The sequence below is a fragment of the Pipra filicauda genome, unplaced genomic scaffold, assembly GCF_003945595.2.
Source record: "Pipra filicauda isolate LSUMZ 115617 unplaced genomic scaffold, ASM394559v2 scaffold35_size7292922_pilon, whole genome shotgun sequence".
NCBI classification, from domain to species: Eukaryota; Metazoa; Chordata; class Aves; order Passeriformes; family Pipridae; genus Pipra; species Pipra filicauda.
In genome coordinates, this window is record NW_024104487.1 from 3921500 (window position 1) to 3939926 (window position 18427).

Consider the following 18427-nt stretch of genomic DNA (forward strand, 5'->3'; position numbering starts at 1 on the left):
TTGTTCAAAAGCTTCTTGAACTCTGTCAGGCTTGGTGCTGTGACCACTTCCCTGGGGAGCCTGTTCCAGCGCCCAACCACCCTCTGGGTGAAGAACCTTCAAACAGGAGAGTCTCCTCTCCTCCGTGCACCGTGGCACTCAGTGTAGCCGTTCCCTAGTGGTTACTCCATACGTGTTGGGGGGGGGGGGGGGGTTGCTGGAGGTTTCCGAGCCTGCCCTCTACAGCTGTGTCCGTGTTGCTGCAGGCCGGCACCTCAAACCGCCACCCTCCCGAGATGGCGCCCCGTGTTTCTGGCTGCCGGAGCGGCCGCGCCTGCGCAGGAGCGGCGGCGGCGGGGCGCAGGCGCGGGGCTGGGGCGGGCCGGGAGCGGCGGCGGCTCCGTCACGGGAAGAGCGGAGCGCGGCGGCGGCGCCCGTTTCCTTCGGCGGCTGCGGCGGCCACGGCCGGGCTCGCCGGTGTTGCCGGGGCGGCGAAGGAGGAGGGATGGCGTACTTCGTGGAGAGCTTCTGGGTAGGTCGGCGCCGCGGGCCGGTGCCGCCGCGCCGCGGGCGGAACGGGCAGGGCGCGGCGCGGGGCAGCCGCGGTCCCCCCTGCGGGACCAGCCTCGGCTCTTACGCCACCCCCCGGGACTGGGCCAGGGCCTGGCGGCGAGGGGCTCATGTCCGCCGCCCCCTGCACCCGCCGCGCCCGGGCAGGGCCGTGCGGCATAGGAGGACCTGGAGCCCGCGGCAGGGCAAGGGCACCGCCGCCACTGCCCCGCCGCCGTGCTCGGGCTCCGCTACGGAGAGACGGCGGGGAGAGGGGCGGGATGGGATGGGTGGTCGCCGCGGGGCGCTGGGCCGAGGGATGCGCAGACGCGACCGTGTGCTCGGGGGTCTGTTTCTGGCGGGCACGGCGGTGCCTGGGTGTGCCCTGGGCTGTCACGGTCTCTGCTGTGCGGGGGAGCAGCACTGGCTGTAGCAGCTTCGCGTTTGTGCCGTGCCAAGGCAGAGCCGCCCCTCGACGCTCCGCGCTTGTAGACCCGTCGCTCGTCTCCTTTGCCCGTGAGGAGCTATAGCCCGAGCACCAGCCGTCCAGGGAAACAACAGGCTTTCCCGTTGGCTCCGGACGATTTTATAAGTCATCTCTGCGGAAATATGCGTGTTTTTAAGTGGGTAGATACATATGGATGAAAAGCTAAACTATGGGTTTACAAAGTTGTATTTCTTTACATGTTTGGTTTTTTTTTAGTGTGCCTCTCTACCAACTAATAAGGGAAACTTAAAAATTGTTATTTGTTGAGACTGAAGTGACAGAAAAATATCTTTTACATGTTTGTTTCTTCAGTGTAAGCAACAGTTAAAGTTTAGGGAAAACTATTTTCACAATTATAATACACTATTCTTGAATATAGGGTATAGTTCAAATCTGTGTTTTATTTGCAGCTTTGTATTTAGTTTTGACTCCTTACGTTTTGCTCTCAACATACTATTAAAATTTATTGAAAGAAAATGTTAGATTTGCTCTCTTGGTTTACAAAATCTGTTTAATTTGAAGCCTCAGTGTGGGAGATCAGTATTAAACTAATGTGAAAAATTTTTATCTTTCCTAAAAAGAAAATTTATATAAGAAGATGCATTTTCATTGGAAAAGTTACTATTTCCACCTAAGATCAAAGTAAAATAGGAGTTGTTTATTCAGCTATAGCAATGGAAATCAAACACTTTTCTATTAAACTATGTTAAGTACTATGGTACGTTCATTTAACTATTTGTCTGATCAATTGTATTTTATTTTGTTAATTAGTTAGTAATTTTGTTAAATCGTTAAAGACAGCGGGCCATTCCCATATGTTCTGTTTCCCTGTCTGTGTCTTCAGAAATCCTATTGGCAAATATGAGGTAGTAGACATCTACCCAAAATTCCCATCCTCTCTTTCTGCTCTGCAAAGTCTCTGCCTTTTAGCTCTGTTAGTAAAACTCCTAGCGTGGGTCATCAATGTGTGCCAGGAGAAGGGAAATTTCTTCTATTACTGCAGATTTTTTTCCTGCTTCCAAAAATGACATAAGGTAGAACAAGACGTGTACTTGTTTGTATTGCAGTGACAACCAAGACATTAGACAGGATCTTAACTTGCAAAACTTAACCAAGAAACTTTTGTAATACCTGAGCAGGGTTTTCTTTTGTGTAGAAGTAAAATTAAAAGGAACGGGTAATATTCCTTCTTTACTCTTGTGGGTAAGTGTCTTTCAAGATTAACTGTAGTGATGGATTTGTAAAGTCTTAAAGTATTGAGTTTCTATATATCAGCAAAACTAGGCGTAAATTAGAAGTTTGTGCATTTTGAATCATAAGGCTTCTCCATTTCTGCTAACTTTTCGTAATAGGTTATTGTTCAGTATTGCTACTGCTGTGCTTTGAAAGACTTGGTACACAGTCTCTATAGGCTTTGAATTGTGGTGAGAAAGTTAAGATGGAAATAAGAATGTTAAAATGCACTGAATGCATAATAACTAAAAATTCTAGATGATTAAAATGAAGAGAAATGTGTAAGGAGAAAGGAACGTGGTAGTGTGTAGAACTTATGAAGAATTGTCTTTTATTTCTTGCCTTTGCCTTACCCTTCGAAGTAACACCAGGTAAAATATTTACGTCACCTATGAAATCGAATAATTAGGCTTTTTTAAGTACTGATGTGAAAATGAATCCAAAACATAATTAATATTTGACATGCATGCTGTCAGCAGTTTGCAGCTGAAATTGTTCATTGGAAATGGAAGTCTGGATCTTGAGCTGTATGGTGCTTTCCCTTGATTTGGTAATTTGCTGTAGCTGATAGGAAAAGACATCAGAGACTTGACTGTCTTAAATGATTTCTTCAGAAAAGGAGAGGGACAAATATGTGAATGTATCAATTCCTTACATACTAATTAAGCTGTTGTCTTGCTAAAAGTACTCGTGTAAACAAAACAAATCTTACCTTCTTTGTTGTAACAGTCTTCAAGCTTATGAGGTTTCCCTCTTGCATTGCTTTTAGAAGTGTCTGAATAGTTACATGTGCTGTTGTTAGAGGATTGTAAGAAAATTGAATGTTTTATGGGCCTACCATCTCTTGGCAAGGGGTTTTGGTAAGAGGTCCTTGATAGATAAGACTCTGAAGTACAGAGGCCTGTACTGTCTCTTGAAAAATTTTACTATCACTTGAAAAATGCAGAAGTCTGCTACAGGAGCGCAGCAGTCTAAAGCAGCGGTTTTCAAAGTTGGGAGGGTATTTTTGGGTATCAAAAGTTATGAACTAGTAGTACAGGATATAAATGCTTTGGCTCTTATGACTGAATTTTAGGCATACAAGTCACGTGGCCAAACATTCCCAATTCCTAATTAGGATGTTGTCATAAAACATTGTGTGCTTGCTGCTATGTATGTGCTGAATCAAAACAATATTGTACCTTCAAGGTAACACCATTATAAGCTGTTTCCATTAAACATAGCTGCATTTTGTCGCTTTGAGTACACTCAGACTGGTATTGTAGAATAGAAAGTGTTCTTTATTGTTGACTTACTGTTTCCTTAACAGAAAATATTGCTTAAGTTTTGACATTGTATTTAAACTGACTGGTGCAGATGATGCTTTTGACATAGTTTAATAGAATTACTATTAACAAGTCAGAAAAATAAGCCCCTTCCAAACCAGTCAGTGTTTGTTTATGAATAGTTTAAAATTAATTTGATTAAACTGTTGGAAGTTCTGTGTGTAGTTGAAACTGATTTCTGCGTAATTCTGTGCTTGGTAACTCTGGAAGTCCTGGGATATAAAAATGTGTGTTCATATTGGCTTAGATGAATTTCTTTTATTTTTTGAATTGGTTATGTTACTTGTAACTTTTAAGAATAGCTGTGTGGAGGATTCATTTTTTTCAGGAGCTTTTGTAACATGGCTGGCAGTATCTAGGTTTAATAATCCTAGCTTTGCAAAAAGACTTGCTCTATTAAGGGTAAAATGTATTTTCCTACAAACATGTGAGTATATGAGTGACACCGAGACTTGTCATGCTGACATCTGTAGTTCCATTCATATGTTTACACAGCATTACTCTCCTGCTTGGCATACAACTGGATGCTCTGAGCTGTTGTGCAATATTTGCTTAGTCTCCTTCCTGTGCATGTGTGCATCTAGCATGAGTTACCATCTTTCCATCTATTTGTTAGAAAATATTTTTAGTTGTCTGTTTATGGAGAAAAATATCTGTCCTTCCTCATATGTGTACAGCTTCTCTGGAGCTGATCTTTATTTAATATATTGAAGCTGGAAGAAGGAAAGTGAAATTGCCAGGTTGCTTTTGTATTCAATCTTCTCAAAACTTCCAGAACTAAAGAAGATATGTTGCATCTGTAAGCATCAGGTGATTGCTTTTTTTCAGTATTCCAAGGTTTTTTACAGCTTTTTCAGACACTCACAATTTGAAATTTACTAATAGATAGCTTTCAAAAGTGTAACACACGTAAGATTAAACACAGGAATGTTTTCTCTATGCAGGGCCAAATAAATCATTATCTAGGTAGAAAGCATGAAACACATGTTACTGATTTGAAACTGCAACAAGGAGTCACAGTCTAAAAAAAATGACAACAGTGTTTTTCAGAGTATCTAACATGAGTTTACATATCCCTGAATTCAGTATCTAATCAGTAATGGGAACTTTAGGGTCACCCCCGGAGGAACTGGGTAAATAGAAAGTGCTTTTAACAGAATATAAGCTTTTTACACTAATAGATGTTAATGTTGAATAGTTTTGATCCAGAGGAGATAGTGCTTGCACTCAATTTGATTAGAAATATAGGAAATAAATGCTACTGCAGATTGCCCAGAAATTTCTGGCTACTTTACTAAATGTAGATTTTAAATTCAGAATCACTTTTATTGCAACAAACAAACATAGTCTTAAAACTTTTAAAATTATTTCAAGTAGTTCGGTGGAACACAGTTCCTGTAATCTGTTTCCTGTTGTGCACAAGCCATGGAAATGCTGGTTTCTGAGTTCACATTTGCTGACAGGGCTACTTTCATTTCCATGAGGAAATCATTGCAACTAGTTCTTGATGAAGGGAAATGGAAGGACTGCTTGCCCTTGCTTTCTGTAACTTTAATTTGTTTTGTGTGCCAGGTTGGTCAGTAGTGCTTCATTGTAGGCTTATTTAAGTGAGGTGTTTACTTGCATTTGGAGTTCTGTTTCCTCCTACGGACTGCTGTCGGGGGACACCTGTGCTGTAGATACAAAAGAGCTTTCTTACAGCAGGATATAATAGGAAACCTCAACAAGAACACCAGCTTCCAAAGAGGTTTTGTTAGCTCTGGGAAAGAAGGAGAAAACTGCTAATGAACTTCAGAGCAATTAAATGTTGCCTATATGGAGAGGGGACCACTTATTTTGCATTCTCATACACAGTTTTACAGTTGTTTTCTGTTGAGTAATGACAGGATCATCCTCACCAGATGGTGGTTTACCTGCAGAATGACACTCAGAATGGTCTGTCAAACTGATCTAGAAGTCTGTTACATAGAACCTGATGTTGTTCATGACAACAGAGAATCCTCTTTCTTTGATATGCAGCTTGTAGAAGAACATTCATCTGACTTCGCTGTCTATCTGTTATAGCAGTGGATGGTAGCTGCTTCTGAATGGGAGTGGAAGGTTTCACCAGTTCCTTCTACTATGTGCTGCATTAATTTATTTTTAAGTAGGCCAGTACTGGTCTTTTAGTGATCACAGCTGTACTGTTGCCCCTAGAAAAGAGCAGGTAGAAACACCCAATGAAGAAGAAGTGTCTAGGCACACAACTTCCATGGACAGAATTCTGTGCAGTACGTGTGGGGAGGTGAACTGTTGAGGAAAAACAACCAAAACACAGTGTTTATGGACTGTGTGTATGCAAGAGAATACATAGTTGGCTTTTGTAAATTGAACAACTTTTCATCTTAGCCACCACATATACAATATAAATGTTAAATACAAAATAACTCTAGTTGCTGCTCTTCACAAACATAACTACTGAGTGGAGAAACTGTGAATATGTTGTATAGCTTTTCCTAAAGCAGAAAAATATCTGCTCTCTGCATGAGATACTGTACTTAATTTGGCTTAGGTACAGGTGTCTCCAAACATGAGTAACATTGTCATCAGAACTGTTGATCATGTAAAAGAGTTTTGAAGTCTAGATGTTTATGCTTTTAGGTAGAGCCTGATATTGGTCAGATAGGTTGTACTTCACATTATATGTGAAGCTATGTCTTTTAGTTGTGCCAGGCTTAAACCCCATGAGCCCTCAAATCTGGGTGCCTGCTCTCAGCTTGGTGTTTTGTTGAAACTTTAATGTATTTTGCACATAGACTCTTAAGCTCTGATAACTATTGATAACGTATAAGGAATATGGCTTTCAAAGGACTTATTTTAATTAAGAACAGTATCTGTTCTGATTCTCTGTCATGCTTTCTACTATTTTATGTGAAGTCAGGAACAAGAGCAGGACTGATTAAAAAACCTAATTGAAGTGGAAAAATTACTTCCTTTGCAGTAACCTTCAGTTACAGTTTGGGAACAAGATAATGATGGCAATTGGTTGTTTTGGTTCGTTCCATTCTCTGAAGATTTGCACAGTTACATTTCTGACAGTTTATCAGAAGGGCTGCAGCCAGAGACTGGGTCATGGCTAAGCTACCCTTCCTGCATTTCTGAAGTGACGGGAAATTTATGGAGCTCCAGTGTAGAAAAGGCCCTAATGGGACCTTCTCAAAAAGTTGAGAAGTGGCCTATGTTCAGTGCATTTTGACCGTGTTGGTTTAGAAAGAATAAACACTTTACAGGAAAGAACATTTCATAAAGGAGAATTTTATTAGTTTTTCCGGAAGAAATGCCTAATAATTACTTGTAAATGCTTATCTCTAAATTTCAGCACAGTAATAACTTTGGAGTAGTTTAATAAGAATTATATTCTGTATTCTAATTGAAAGCATTGGTGAAGTCTTAATTATAGTGCAGTGGCATTCAGGGTTTATATTGATTAACTGCATGAAGTTAATAAGTTAGTGTACCAGTATTCAAAGTTATTGTGGGCTTCAAACGACAAGAAAAAGTGTTTAGATAGGAGTGAAAGGGGAGTGAAACTATTTAAACTGGTACTTCAAAGAGTAAAACAACATTTAAAAAGAAATTACATTTTCTACTAGTTGGTGTTCTTATACTTTTATTTTTCAGTCTTGGTAAAGTCTTACTCTGTAGATAGTCCTTTTAGAGTTTGCTCTATTTAATGTGTTCTGTTTATACTGCTTGTACTTTTTACAGTCTGTAATTACACTCACACCAAGCTGATTTGAATTTTGATGCACTTTTTCAGGTTACAACTTACTGCAATCCTAGGAACTGTGATTTTATAGGACTTTTTTTCTCTTTGTTTGGTTTTGCTTTCCCCAGTGCTTGGAAGAAGTAAAGCAAATAATCCTGGCTAGTAATCTGAATCAAATTGCCTTCAGTTATCTGTTATTTGTAAATTTATATGTCTGTGTATGGTATCCTTTAAGGCAATTTGCAGCTTCACAGAAGTGGACTTAATACCATGGCTGCTGTGAAGTTCTTCTAGACTGCTTCTACTTATTGAAATGGCAGATTCCTGCATGCCGCCTTCTCCTTGCTCCCGCCTCTTTGGCTGAGCAATGCAGCTTGTTCGTGTCCTTGTAGTGATCTGGATCAGTGCTCCTTGTTTTTATTTGCCAGCTTTATTTTTCAGCTGTATAATTTCCCTTATCAGGTTTGCCTTTGGCTGCACAAACAAATTTTTGCAGAACTGAACAGACAGAAATGTTTGGAAGGGTATATGACCAAATTCTCAGGCTCCTCTCCCTGACAATATAGAGCTGCCTTTGTGAAAAGTCCAGGATTTTAAGGATGTGAAAGTACTTAGATGCATCCGGAGGAGAGCAACAAGGCTGGTAAGAGGGCTGGAAGGCATGTCCTGCGAGGAACTACTATGGACTTTGGACTTGTGTAGTTTGGGAAAAAAAGGAGGCTGAGGGTGACCTCATTGCTTTCTACAGCTTCCTGAGCAGAGGAAGTGGGGAGAGACATGATCGTCTCTTCTCCCTGGAATCCAGTGATAGGGATGCATAGGAGTGGTTGAAAACTGTGCCAGGGAAGATTCAGATTGGACATTAGGAAGCATTCCTTTACTCTGAGAGGGTAATCAAAAACTGGAACAGGGTTGCTAGAGAGGGTGGTCAATGCCTTGAGCCTGTCAGTCTTTAAAGGGGCATTTGGACTATGCCCTTAACAACATGATTTAACTTCGGGTCAGCTCCGAGGTGGTCAGCCTCGGTTGGGTGAGATGATGACTGTAGATCTCTTCCAGCTGAAATAATCTATTCCATTCCATCCTATCCCATCCCAGTCTTCTTTCCCTTCCACTCGGAACACGCATGCAGTTTTCATTACAGCATGCTTCTTGTATCTTTTGTAGGAGCAGCATTATAGATCTGAACCTTCTGGAAGAGAGGAGGGGAATGGATAGTTTGACAGGAAAACTTTTATAGTAGCAGTGCTATTATGCCGTGTCTTGCGTCTCCTTCCTCTCATTTCTATTGTTGCATTCTCCTGTCAGGTGGAATTCACCATAGTGCCAGAGGTCATAATCTGACTGAGTTTATTAATCAGTGTTTAGGGCAGTGTCTCACTTTTATTACTGACGTATGCTTTACTCGAGGGAAAATGTTTTAAAACTTAAGAACAGAAAAAGAAAAGCTTTTTGTTAGAAGGAAGAGATTAGTGATTTTTTTTTATAAAAAGCAGAGGAAGATAAATGAAGTGTGATGTATTGGGGAAACAGGATATCTAGTGGTCTCTAAGTGTGAATTTCAGTTCATGGAAAATAATGGAAGATATAAAAGAATGAAGAGATAGTACAGTACTTAGTGAAAGAATACAAGATTGCTAGAAATCTACAAAAGAAATGGCTTTGAATATCATCATCATGGCTGGGCTTCACGAACGAAGATTTGGGAAGGGCTCTACCCACATTTGTTGCAAGAGCGTTGGTGGCTAAAAAGGCCAATATGAGACAGGCACATCCGATTGCAAAAGGCACAGCAGAAAGACTCCTTAGGTGGTATATTCTGCAAGGCACGATTCTTTCTGCGTTGTCTTTTCCCCTCAAGAGTGATCCTGCGTGCTTTCTCAAAAGCATCAGCTGCGTTATAGATGGTGTGTCTCCAGACCTCCCGACTGGAGGCCAGAGTAGACCAGTTATGGTGATCAATATGGCCAAGGCTGAGATGTTGTTTCAGGGAGTCCTTGTATCTTCTCTTTGGGGCTCCTCTCTTGCGGCAGCCGGTGGCAAGTTCACCATAGAGAACAATCTTAGGAAGGCGGTGGTCCTTCATCCCTGAGATGTGCCCTGCCCAGTGCAGCTGTGTTCTCATCAACATGGCCTCGATACTTGTGATATAGTCTACAAATATGTGATAGATGGGTAGTAGTAGCTGTGAGGTGATTTTAGTTTGGCTTACATTTATGGGATTAGTGGGAACTAACAGCAGTTTTTAAAAAGCTGAAGCATTAGAAATAATTCACTTGATGAAACTTGAGCAGTTATTAAAATGCGTAAGTTCAAACACGTTGTGTTTCATAGTTCTGCTTTCTATTTATCTTTAGGGAGAAAGGAACAATGGCTTTGATGTCCTCTATCATAACATGAAACACGGACATTTGTCCACAAAAGACTTAGCAGACTTTATAAGAGAAAGGTAAGTATTCATCCTTGGTAATGCCAGGTTTTTAATATAATGTTCGTGGTTTCTATTTATCATTGTGTTTTAACAGTAATGTGCAAAATATGTGAAAATCAATTATAATTTTAATACATCTCTTATATCCTACAGGAATATCTATATTTATTCCATTCACTTAGAACTGAATAGAGACCAGTTAAGCACCAGTTTATAACAACCTTCTAATTTTTCAGGTTTCATTAAAAAAACTAGAGTAAAAGTCTAGAAGTGTCACATTAGCTGTCCAGCAATTTATTTAAGTTATTTGAAATTTTTCATCCTGTTTGGAAGAAAAAAGATAATTTAAAGTTGCAAAAATTATCAATTTTACAGAGGTTTTGATTAGAGATGCAGAATTATAGCAACTGCTAGTATAATCTTTAAAAAATTATACTTTCAGATATTGAGAGAATAGGTTTGTTAAAGAAAAGAGAGTGATATGTAGGGACAGGAAAATAGCATGCAGAAAATAACACAGGTTCTTCTCTGAAATGGAAGGAACAAGACTGAAATCTGAAAATGTGACAAGTTCCAAAACAGTGCTTTTTTTAGTTCTTTTTGAAAGAAGAGTGCTTCTGCTGTGCTGAACAAAAGAATTTCCTTTCTGAAGGAAATTGTATGTTTGCTTCAGGATTTTGTCTTCGTTCAGTTACGGACACTAGATAACACATGGAAAATACTCGCAAGGGTCTGACTGAGGAGGGCACAGCCCAAGTAATCTTGTGTTTTAAGAAGCCCTGATTTCAGAGAATGCATTATGAAGCCACACAGGATTCCAGTGAAATCCTCTGTTGGATTGAGCAGACGGATATCACATTGTTCACAAGTAGTATGAAATGCTTAACGCTTCACAAACTTGCACATAGTAAACATTTTGGCCCAAGTTTCTGCTAATTAGTTCTTGTGGTTTGTCAAGAAGGGGAAAATTTTTTTTTCCTCATTTAAGCATGCATTTAAATAACTTCTGAAGAGTAATGACTATGTAGGAATACATTATCCTTCAGTGAGAAGTCAAGAAATGTTTTTTCCTATGCATGGATCAGGATGTGCCAAAAAGATATGCAGCCATCTTACAGCATTTTTTGTAAGATTTGTTAAAAAAATTCAGTTCGCATTAACTCACTGAGATTCGCTAGAATTTTAGTGCTACCCTGGAATTTATTTGATAAGACTGCAGTATAGTTCCTTAAGAGCGACTCCCTGGGATTGGAAAACATCTGTCAGTGATGCAGACCATAAGCACTAAGTTTAGTCCTTTCCAATGACCTTCTCCCATCAGGATATTAAACCTCCATGGAGTATTCTTCAACCCTCTTTTACTGCCACATCTGAGTGTGCCAGGCTGCAATTAGAAAAAAACAGTTGAGTAATGAATAGATACTTCTTTTCAAGTGAGAGGATGAATCACTGATCAGTCACAGCCTAAGCTACCAGTAGTTTGTGGGATACAGTTTAGTTTCAGAGAAATGGAGACGCGTCAAAATTTGGTGTCCTCACTATACTAAAACCTTTTAGGAGACACATCTAGGCAGTGAAGCCCTTTGCTGCCATTGTGAAGTTATTGTGGGATGTCAGTCAACATCCTGGGAGATTAAAATAGTTGAGTAGGACACATTTTTTCACATGAGTCAAATTCTTGTTCTCAAAAAGAAATTTGATTGCACAGTATTTCAGCAGTATTTTACAATGGTCCAGTTGTCTTGTCCATGATCTATTTTGCATATTTGTTTATTGCAAAGAAATTGAGATGTTGCACACAATTATCTGCTCCCCTCCTTGTTTTGCAGATTACAGTCTAAATATTGTTTTACAGTACTGTTTTCTGCTAGAAATATGTTAAGTGGATGGGCAACATTTATTAGGAGTCGCTGAGATTTTATACTCTTATTTTTATGCTCTGACTTTTGTGTACCTGATTTTCTGAACCCTTCACTGTGAAAACTAAACTTATATAAATTTGAACTTCACATCTGTCCTTCCATGCCTTTTGACACACCAGCTTTTTTGTTTTGTTTTTTTTTTTTTTAGTAAGTGGAGATATAAGAGAGTGAAAACTGAAAACTATTGGACAGGTAGAGATAGATCCAAGTTTTTGGTGATACTTTTAACAAGTTAGAGTACTTACATGTTCTTGGCACTGTGTTTGGATGTACAGACTGCTTAGGGCACAAAGGAGACATGTCTATATGAAGCCCATCTCTGTTACTTGTACTGTTCAGAACAAGTAACTAAACTACTGCTTAGTTGTGCGTAGCCTAATTAGGTAAGCATCCTTTTTCCTTTTCTCCAGGATTAGTAATGAAAAAAAGGAAAAAATGTATAAGATATTGGATAACTTTTTAAAATTATAGTAGCATAAGGATTTCTTTTTTAAGAATTTTCTCTCAAAATTTCTGTAAGACCATTCTGAGATTGTAAAGTTGTTTTCTCTGAGAAAAACAAAAGTGTTTGAAGTGTATTAATTTGTAATAATATTTCTATACTCTATCTACTATTCCTAGTGGATATCCCTAGAAGGAGCAGAGATTTTCCTCTTTGTCTGTGTTCAGTGAGTCAATACCAATTCAATTTTCACTTTTTCAGTTTTGCTCTTGAGTATTTGTTATTGGTCAAGTACTAAAAGAACTGAAAGGCAGTAGGATCTGTGGTTCAGGAGCATGTAATCGAAAGAGTTTTCTGGCAGGCAGTCTGCTCAGTATTTGGGGGGGACAGGTTATCAATCTGCTAAAAGAGAGATACCTTTTGTTAGAATCACAGAATAGTTTGAAGGGACCTTAAAGATCATCTAATTCCAACCCCTCTGCTGTGGGCAGGGACACCTTCCACTAGACCAGGTTGTTCATGTCCGATCCAACCTGGCCTTGAATATAAAGGCTATGCTTTCTTGATAAAGCATGTAGAAAATTTGGGGTTTTAAGGAAGTGAAAATAAGAAGGTTGGGCTGCCCACAGAGGTGTTTTTCCTTTAAATACTGGGAAGATTTTTGTAGGTGAGCTGTCTTGTTTTTGTGTGTATTTAGTATCTAAACTGTTTATATGTAAGAAACCACTCTGCTCATCTAGGAGCCAAATAGGAACAGGAATATGTTGGCTTTTCTCCAGTAGATTTTTTAATGTCTTTCTGTACCACTTGCCTGTAAGCATTGTAAAAAGAATCTTCTAGATCAGATGAAATTGGCAATGCATATATTCCCATTTAACTTTTAAATGTTAAGCAAGTCTCAAACAAAGACAGATGTTCAAATGGGTGAAAATTAGTTTATTTTTTTTAATTTAAGGAGTTCATAGTGTTTTACCTGTACGTCAGAGTGCTCTGGAAAGTCAGTTGATAGGACAAATGTAAATATATATTCCCAGCTGGTCCATAACAGCATCTTCTAGTGGCTGGTGTTTATAATGGATGTATGTTGATGTTGTGTGGTAAATGACAGAACTCCAGTTTTGTGAAGATTGCTCAGGTAAGTATGCTGTAAATTGGTCCAAGGAAGAGATGTGAATTTTGGTCAGAATTCTTGTATTTAAAAAATAAGGAGGATAAATAAGTCATTGTGGTAATTAAAAAAACCCAAACACTGCCTCTGCTTGGTGTGTATGTTCTTGCTGCTGTACAGTAAGCAAAAATTCCAAACCTTGGAAATTTAAACTTAATCAAAGGTATGTTCATATGCGGAAGTAGGATAAAGTTAATTGAAAGTTAATTGACCTTTTTTTTTTGTGGTGAATAACTTCACACTAGATGATATTTAAAATGTAATTTATTTATTCCATATTGCAATTTAATCCCCTTTTCCAAATTGATTTTGAACTAATAGGATAGTTATTTTGGAAGGTTTTAATACATGCCTCTGTCTCAGGTGACTACTGCTACTTTGTTACATATTTTCACAAAACAATTATTTTTGCTTGGAAAGCGTTGCTGTACAGGAGAGATAAAAACCTTTGTCTTAGATTATAGTCGTGCTGTAACTTGAGAGAGGGGTGAATTCTTCATTTCCCTTTTTTATTCTCTTTTCTCCCTGTGTAAAGGTATTATGCAGCAGGAAAGAAATTGCTTCAAGCTTTTCAAAAAAAGGCAATTACAGTATTTACTGAAATACAGGATGCTTCTAAGTCTAAGTTGGTGCTACATAATTAATATTGGTTTAGGGTGGAAAATACTGTGTGTCTTCAATAATAGGAGGGTGAGGAAGGACTTGCGCGGTCACTCCTGCAATAGGTTATTCCATGTCAATTGCCCCAGCAGAGGCTCTAAGGAGGAAATCTGTGCTGACCCATGGATTTCGCATCTCTGCAAGATAGGTGAAATTATGTGTTCAAATGAAGGAAAATATAATAAAACTTTGTGTAGGGAAGAAATTTTCCAAAATAAATCTGAATGTACTGAGACAACCTTCTTTAAAAATAAGTATAAAAAGAAGAACACAAGACTTACCACTGCATAATATTTGGCTTCCAAACTCAGATATCACTATGCAAAGAATTTAAACAAAGGAATAAACAACCCCCCATAACAAGACTAGACAAGACCTCATTTTGTTTAATGTGATTGCTCAGTAAGCATTCAGTTTGTTTATTGTGATATTTTCATTACAAATATATTTTATTTTGTTGCTGTGTAAGTCTCTCCTGCTTAGACAGTGCTAGACAGGTGATTGTTATGACACTTCATTCTGTCTGTTACTAAAAAATGTTAAAAGCAGTTGAGAACAGTAAACAGGAAGGAAGGAATGGTATTTTTCAAGTCTTCAGTTCCTATGTTTTACTTGTTCTGTTCCCTATAATGTTCTGTCACAGGGTTCTTAGATTATTTTTTTAAATATAGTAATGTAATTTTTCGTAAAGATTTTGAGGGGTCATTAAAATGGAATAATTTTCAGCTAAAGTAAAAAGTCCTTTGTCTTGTACCTTTAGAATGCATATTCAACTCTCTTCAAATGTCTTCAAAATTTCAATTATGCTTTTGATGGTTTTCTTTGTCAGGGCTACAATAGAAGAGACATATTCGAGGTCAATGACAAAACTAGCCAAATCAGCAAGCAATTACACTCAACTCGGGTAAGTAAGTGTACATAAGAGAGAAATAAATATCTGCATACCTATTAAGAATCAAGTTTGATTCTGAATATTTTATTGCTGATGTTGAAGGTTAGCATAACTTTGCCACATTTAAAAATTATTGTTAGTTCTTCAGTAACAATGCAAAATATCATGCAGCTATGATAAAAACTAAGACAGCACAGTTTTTTAAAACTATGAAAAAAAAGACCAAAACCCAAACATGGAGAAACTGCCTGTTCCCCTGTGCTTAAGGCACAGTTCTTTTCAGAGATATGACTTCTGTTATGTGTTCTCAAGCCTATGGAAATTATTTTGAAGAGAGAACTTATGGTCTGTAAATGTGGTAGTTAATTTATTTGTTTCTGTTTTTTCTGGTGTTGGAGTGCTATCTGTCCTCAGAGATGTTCAGAATGAGACTTTTCCATAGATTCATTCCATAGCTTAATGGAAGTTTAATACACAGAGTATAAAAAAAAGGAATGATTAATGGATGCTTTTTCATCAGAAAGATTAGACCAGTGCTTTAATGGATATGGTTAGTATTAATTTTTTTTAGCAGCATTAACCAGGAAATTGAGTTAGAAATGTATCTTTAGAATATCTAGAGAAGTCAATTCAGCACAGAAATCTCAATCTGAGAAATGATCCCACCTTCCTATGCCATACAGTTCAAGTCTGTTGATCAGTAAATTCCTTTTACTGATCAACAGACCATCTTTGGCAATATATTTTTCTGCATCTTACGCCTGCAGTGGTGTAAGACAACTACAAATTAACTGACCAATACATTTCTGATTTGTTCTCACTGTTCAAGTATATACATAAAAATACTTACTGCATGTTAGATTATTTTGAGCTGCTCTTGCACCATCTTGCCACTTGGTATTATTGTGTGCTGATAATAGAGAGGATTAAATTAACTTTGCTTTGTTTTACTAATAAGAGTCAATACGGGTAAAACAGAAAACATAAAAAATTAGTAGATAGGATGCCAAGTACATTTGGAACATATTTAATATGAATTTACAGCAGTTGTTGGGGGGTTTGTTTGTTTCAATTTTAGGAACTGAAGTGAACTGTGAATTTCTTGATTACCCTTTGGCACTATTAAAAAAAAAAGCCTACTAAAAGAAAAAAATCCAGATGAACATTAAGTATTATTTTCCTCAATCTAGGACATTTGCACCAGTTTGGGATGTTTTCAAAACCTCAACAGAAAAACTAGCAAGCTGTCATTTGGATCTTGTGCGGAGATTACAAGAACTAATAAAAGAAGTTCACAAGTATGGAGATGAACAAATCAAAGCTTATAAAAAGGTTATTAATTTTCTCTTATGCATGTCCAATGACTTGTTAACATTAAAGTGATTTGCTTTTGACAACCGTGTGATATTTGGCAGACTAAAGAGGATGTTTCAGGAACTTTGGAAGCAGTGCAAAATATTCAAAGTATCACTCAGGCCTTGCAGAAATCAAAGGAAAACTACAATACAAAGTGTGTGGAACAAGACCGCCTGAAAAAGGAAGGAGCAACACAGAGAGAAATTGATAAGGTAGCTGTGTCTTACTTTAACTGTGTTGTTAATCAGTAATGTGTTCACCTTGTGTTAATAAAATGCTTTGAAAGGGTTAAGTGTAATTAAAAGTAGTAGTTGCGACTTTTATAATGTGCATGATATTTTGAATACCCAGTGATGTTTTGTTTATTCTTACTTCCTTCTCTGTTCTAATCACACTGCAGTTCTAATTCTTTATTTTGTACATACCTGCATTATATGGTAGTATTGTTTAATGGCTTTTACAGAAATCACGCATAATTTTTTTAGCATCTATTATATTTTTGATTATATTTCCTTATATAGTTTTATGTGGCGTATGGATATTTTTTCCCTAGACTTAATTTTTTCCTTCATAAGTTCTTCTGATACACTAGTTACTAGATTACCTAAAATAAAATGTCAATTTTGTTTGATTGACACAAATAGTCAGTGCCCTTGTTACTGAACTAAGGAGTAATTGTGTTGTCCCTTTTATGGGCTAAGGTAACTAATTACACGAATATTTGAAGTCTGTTCCATTGAGAAGAAAAACGTAATCAATACTTTCAGTGCTAATTTAAAAGGTTCCAATTTCATGGACCAGAAATTCAAGGGATGAGTATCTTGATGTTGTATTTAGTACTGCCCTTGGGTTATGGCAGGATTTGATCCATTCAGAGAAGTACAAAATGTCTGAGGTTGGCAGAGACCTCTGGAAGTCATCCTGTCTATCCCCCATGCTCAAGCAGGGCTACCTCAAGCCAGTTACCCAGGACCACATCTAAATGGCTTTTTAGTGTCTCCAAGGATGGAGATTCCACAGTCTCTCTGGGCAGCCTCTGCCAGGGCTCAGTCACCTTCACAGGAAAAAGGTGTTTCCTGAGGTTCAGAGGGAACTTCTTGTGTTTTCTGTTAGTACCCGTTGCCTCTGGTTCTGTCACTGTGCAACACTGCAAAGAGCCTGACTTTGTCCTCTGTGTTACCCTCCCTTCAGGTATTTATATGTATAGATAAGATTCTCCCTAAGGCTTCTCTTCTCCAGGCTGAACAGTTTCAGTGCTCTCAGCCTTTTCTCATGGGAAAGGTGCTTCAGTCCCTTGATTACTTTCATTGCCCTTTAGTGGACTCTCTGCAGTACCTCCATGTCTCTCTTGCAATGGACAACCCAGAACTAGACACTACTGCAGGTGTGGCCTTGCCAGTGCTGAGTGGAGGGGAAGGATCACCTTCCTTGGCCTGCTGACATCACTGCAACTTTTTCCTGTTTTCAGGAATCTAACTAGTAGAGGAAAGAGGTCACATTTCCTCATCTCTAACTAGAACTTCTCTTATTAAATCTTGATTTCTCTGCTGATTTCCACTTTCATTAACTGATCTGTGTAAGATTTTGTGCTTATGAAAATGATCTTTGTGCTTTTTTTACTACTATCTTGATAAAATTGGTTATTGCCTTTTCACTGGTGACAAAAGTGATTCTGTTCACCATGTTCCAGTTGTTTCAGATTGATATAAATCTAGCCTTTTTTTTCCCCTAGCTTTTGTCTCAAACAACAGTTGATGTTGGATTCTAGACGTGAATCAGAAATACGTGTGTTGGCAGATGTTTTCCTGCCAGTATATTCAAAGTATAATTTTTCTGAATTCTTGTAAATACATTAAAACTTTTCAGTAGGAAAAGCTGACTTGATGGAAAGCTTGTTTTTAAGATGTAGCATTGCCCTTATTAATTTGGAAACAAAAAAGTGTTCAGCCTGAGAGATGACTACATGAGAAGAGAGAAGGAGGAAGCACTGTAGGAGGAAGGTCATTTTTTACTGGTTTGTGCATCTTCCTAGATACAATTAGATCATAGTTGAATGCTCTGCAAGTACTTAAAAAATGTAACTGGTACTGTCACATCTCTTCAGTCATGCATCTATGCAAATTTACACTTGTAATTTCATAAACAGGGTGACTAAAGATTGTATTCATTTATTTTTTCTTTGGTAGAAAATAGATTTATTACATTAAGCACAACATGAAAACTATTTTCTATCAA

The 18427-nt window shown here is 38.2% G+C and overlaps 1 protein-coding gene across 3 annotated transcripts in view; it reads left to right on the forward strand.

Annotated features, from left to right (window-relative positions):
- The first annotated feature begins 386 nt into the window (after nucleotides 1–386).
- The window catches only part of FCHO2 (FCH and mu domain containing endocytic adaptor 2), an 82045-nt gene continuing 64004 nt past the window's right edge, over nucleotides 387–18427 (forward strand). For all 3 annotated transcript variants that reach the window (XM_027709761.2, XM_027709762.2, XM_039384549.1), the window contains exons 1-5: nucleotides 387–511; nucleotides 9679–9770; nucleotides 14774–14848; nucleotides 16027–16168; nucleotides 16252–16404. In XM_027709761.2, coding sequence (XP_027565562.1) covers nucleotides 485–511; nucleotides 9679–9770; nucleotides 14774–14848; nucleotides 16027–16168; nucleotides 16252–16404 — 489 coding nt within the window. In that variant the 5' untranslated portion in view covers nucleotides 387–484. The remainder of the gene's footprint in view (nucleotides 512–9678; nucleotides 9771–14773; nucleotides 14849–16026; nucleotides 16169–16251; nucleotides 16405–18427) is intronic.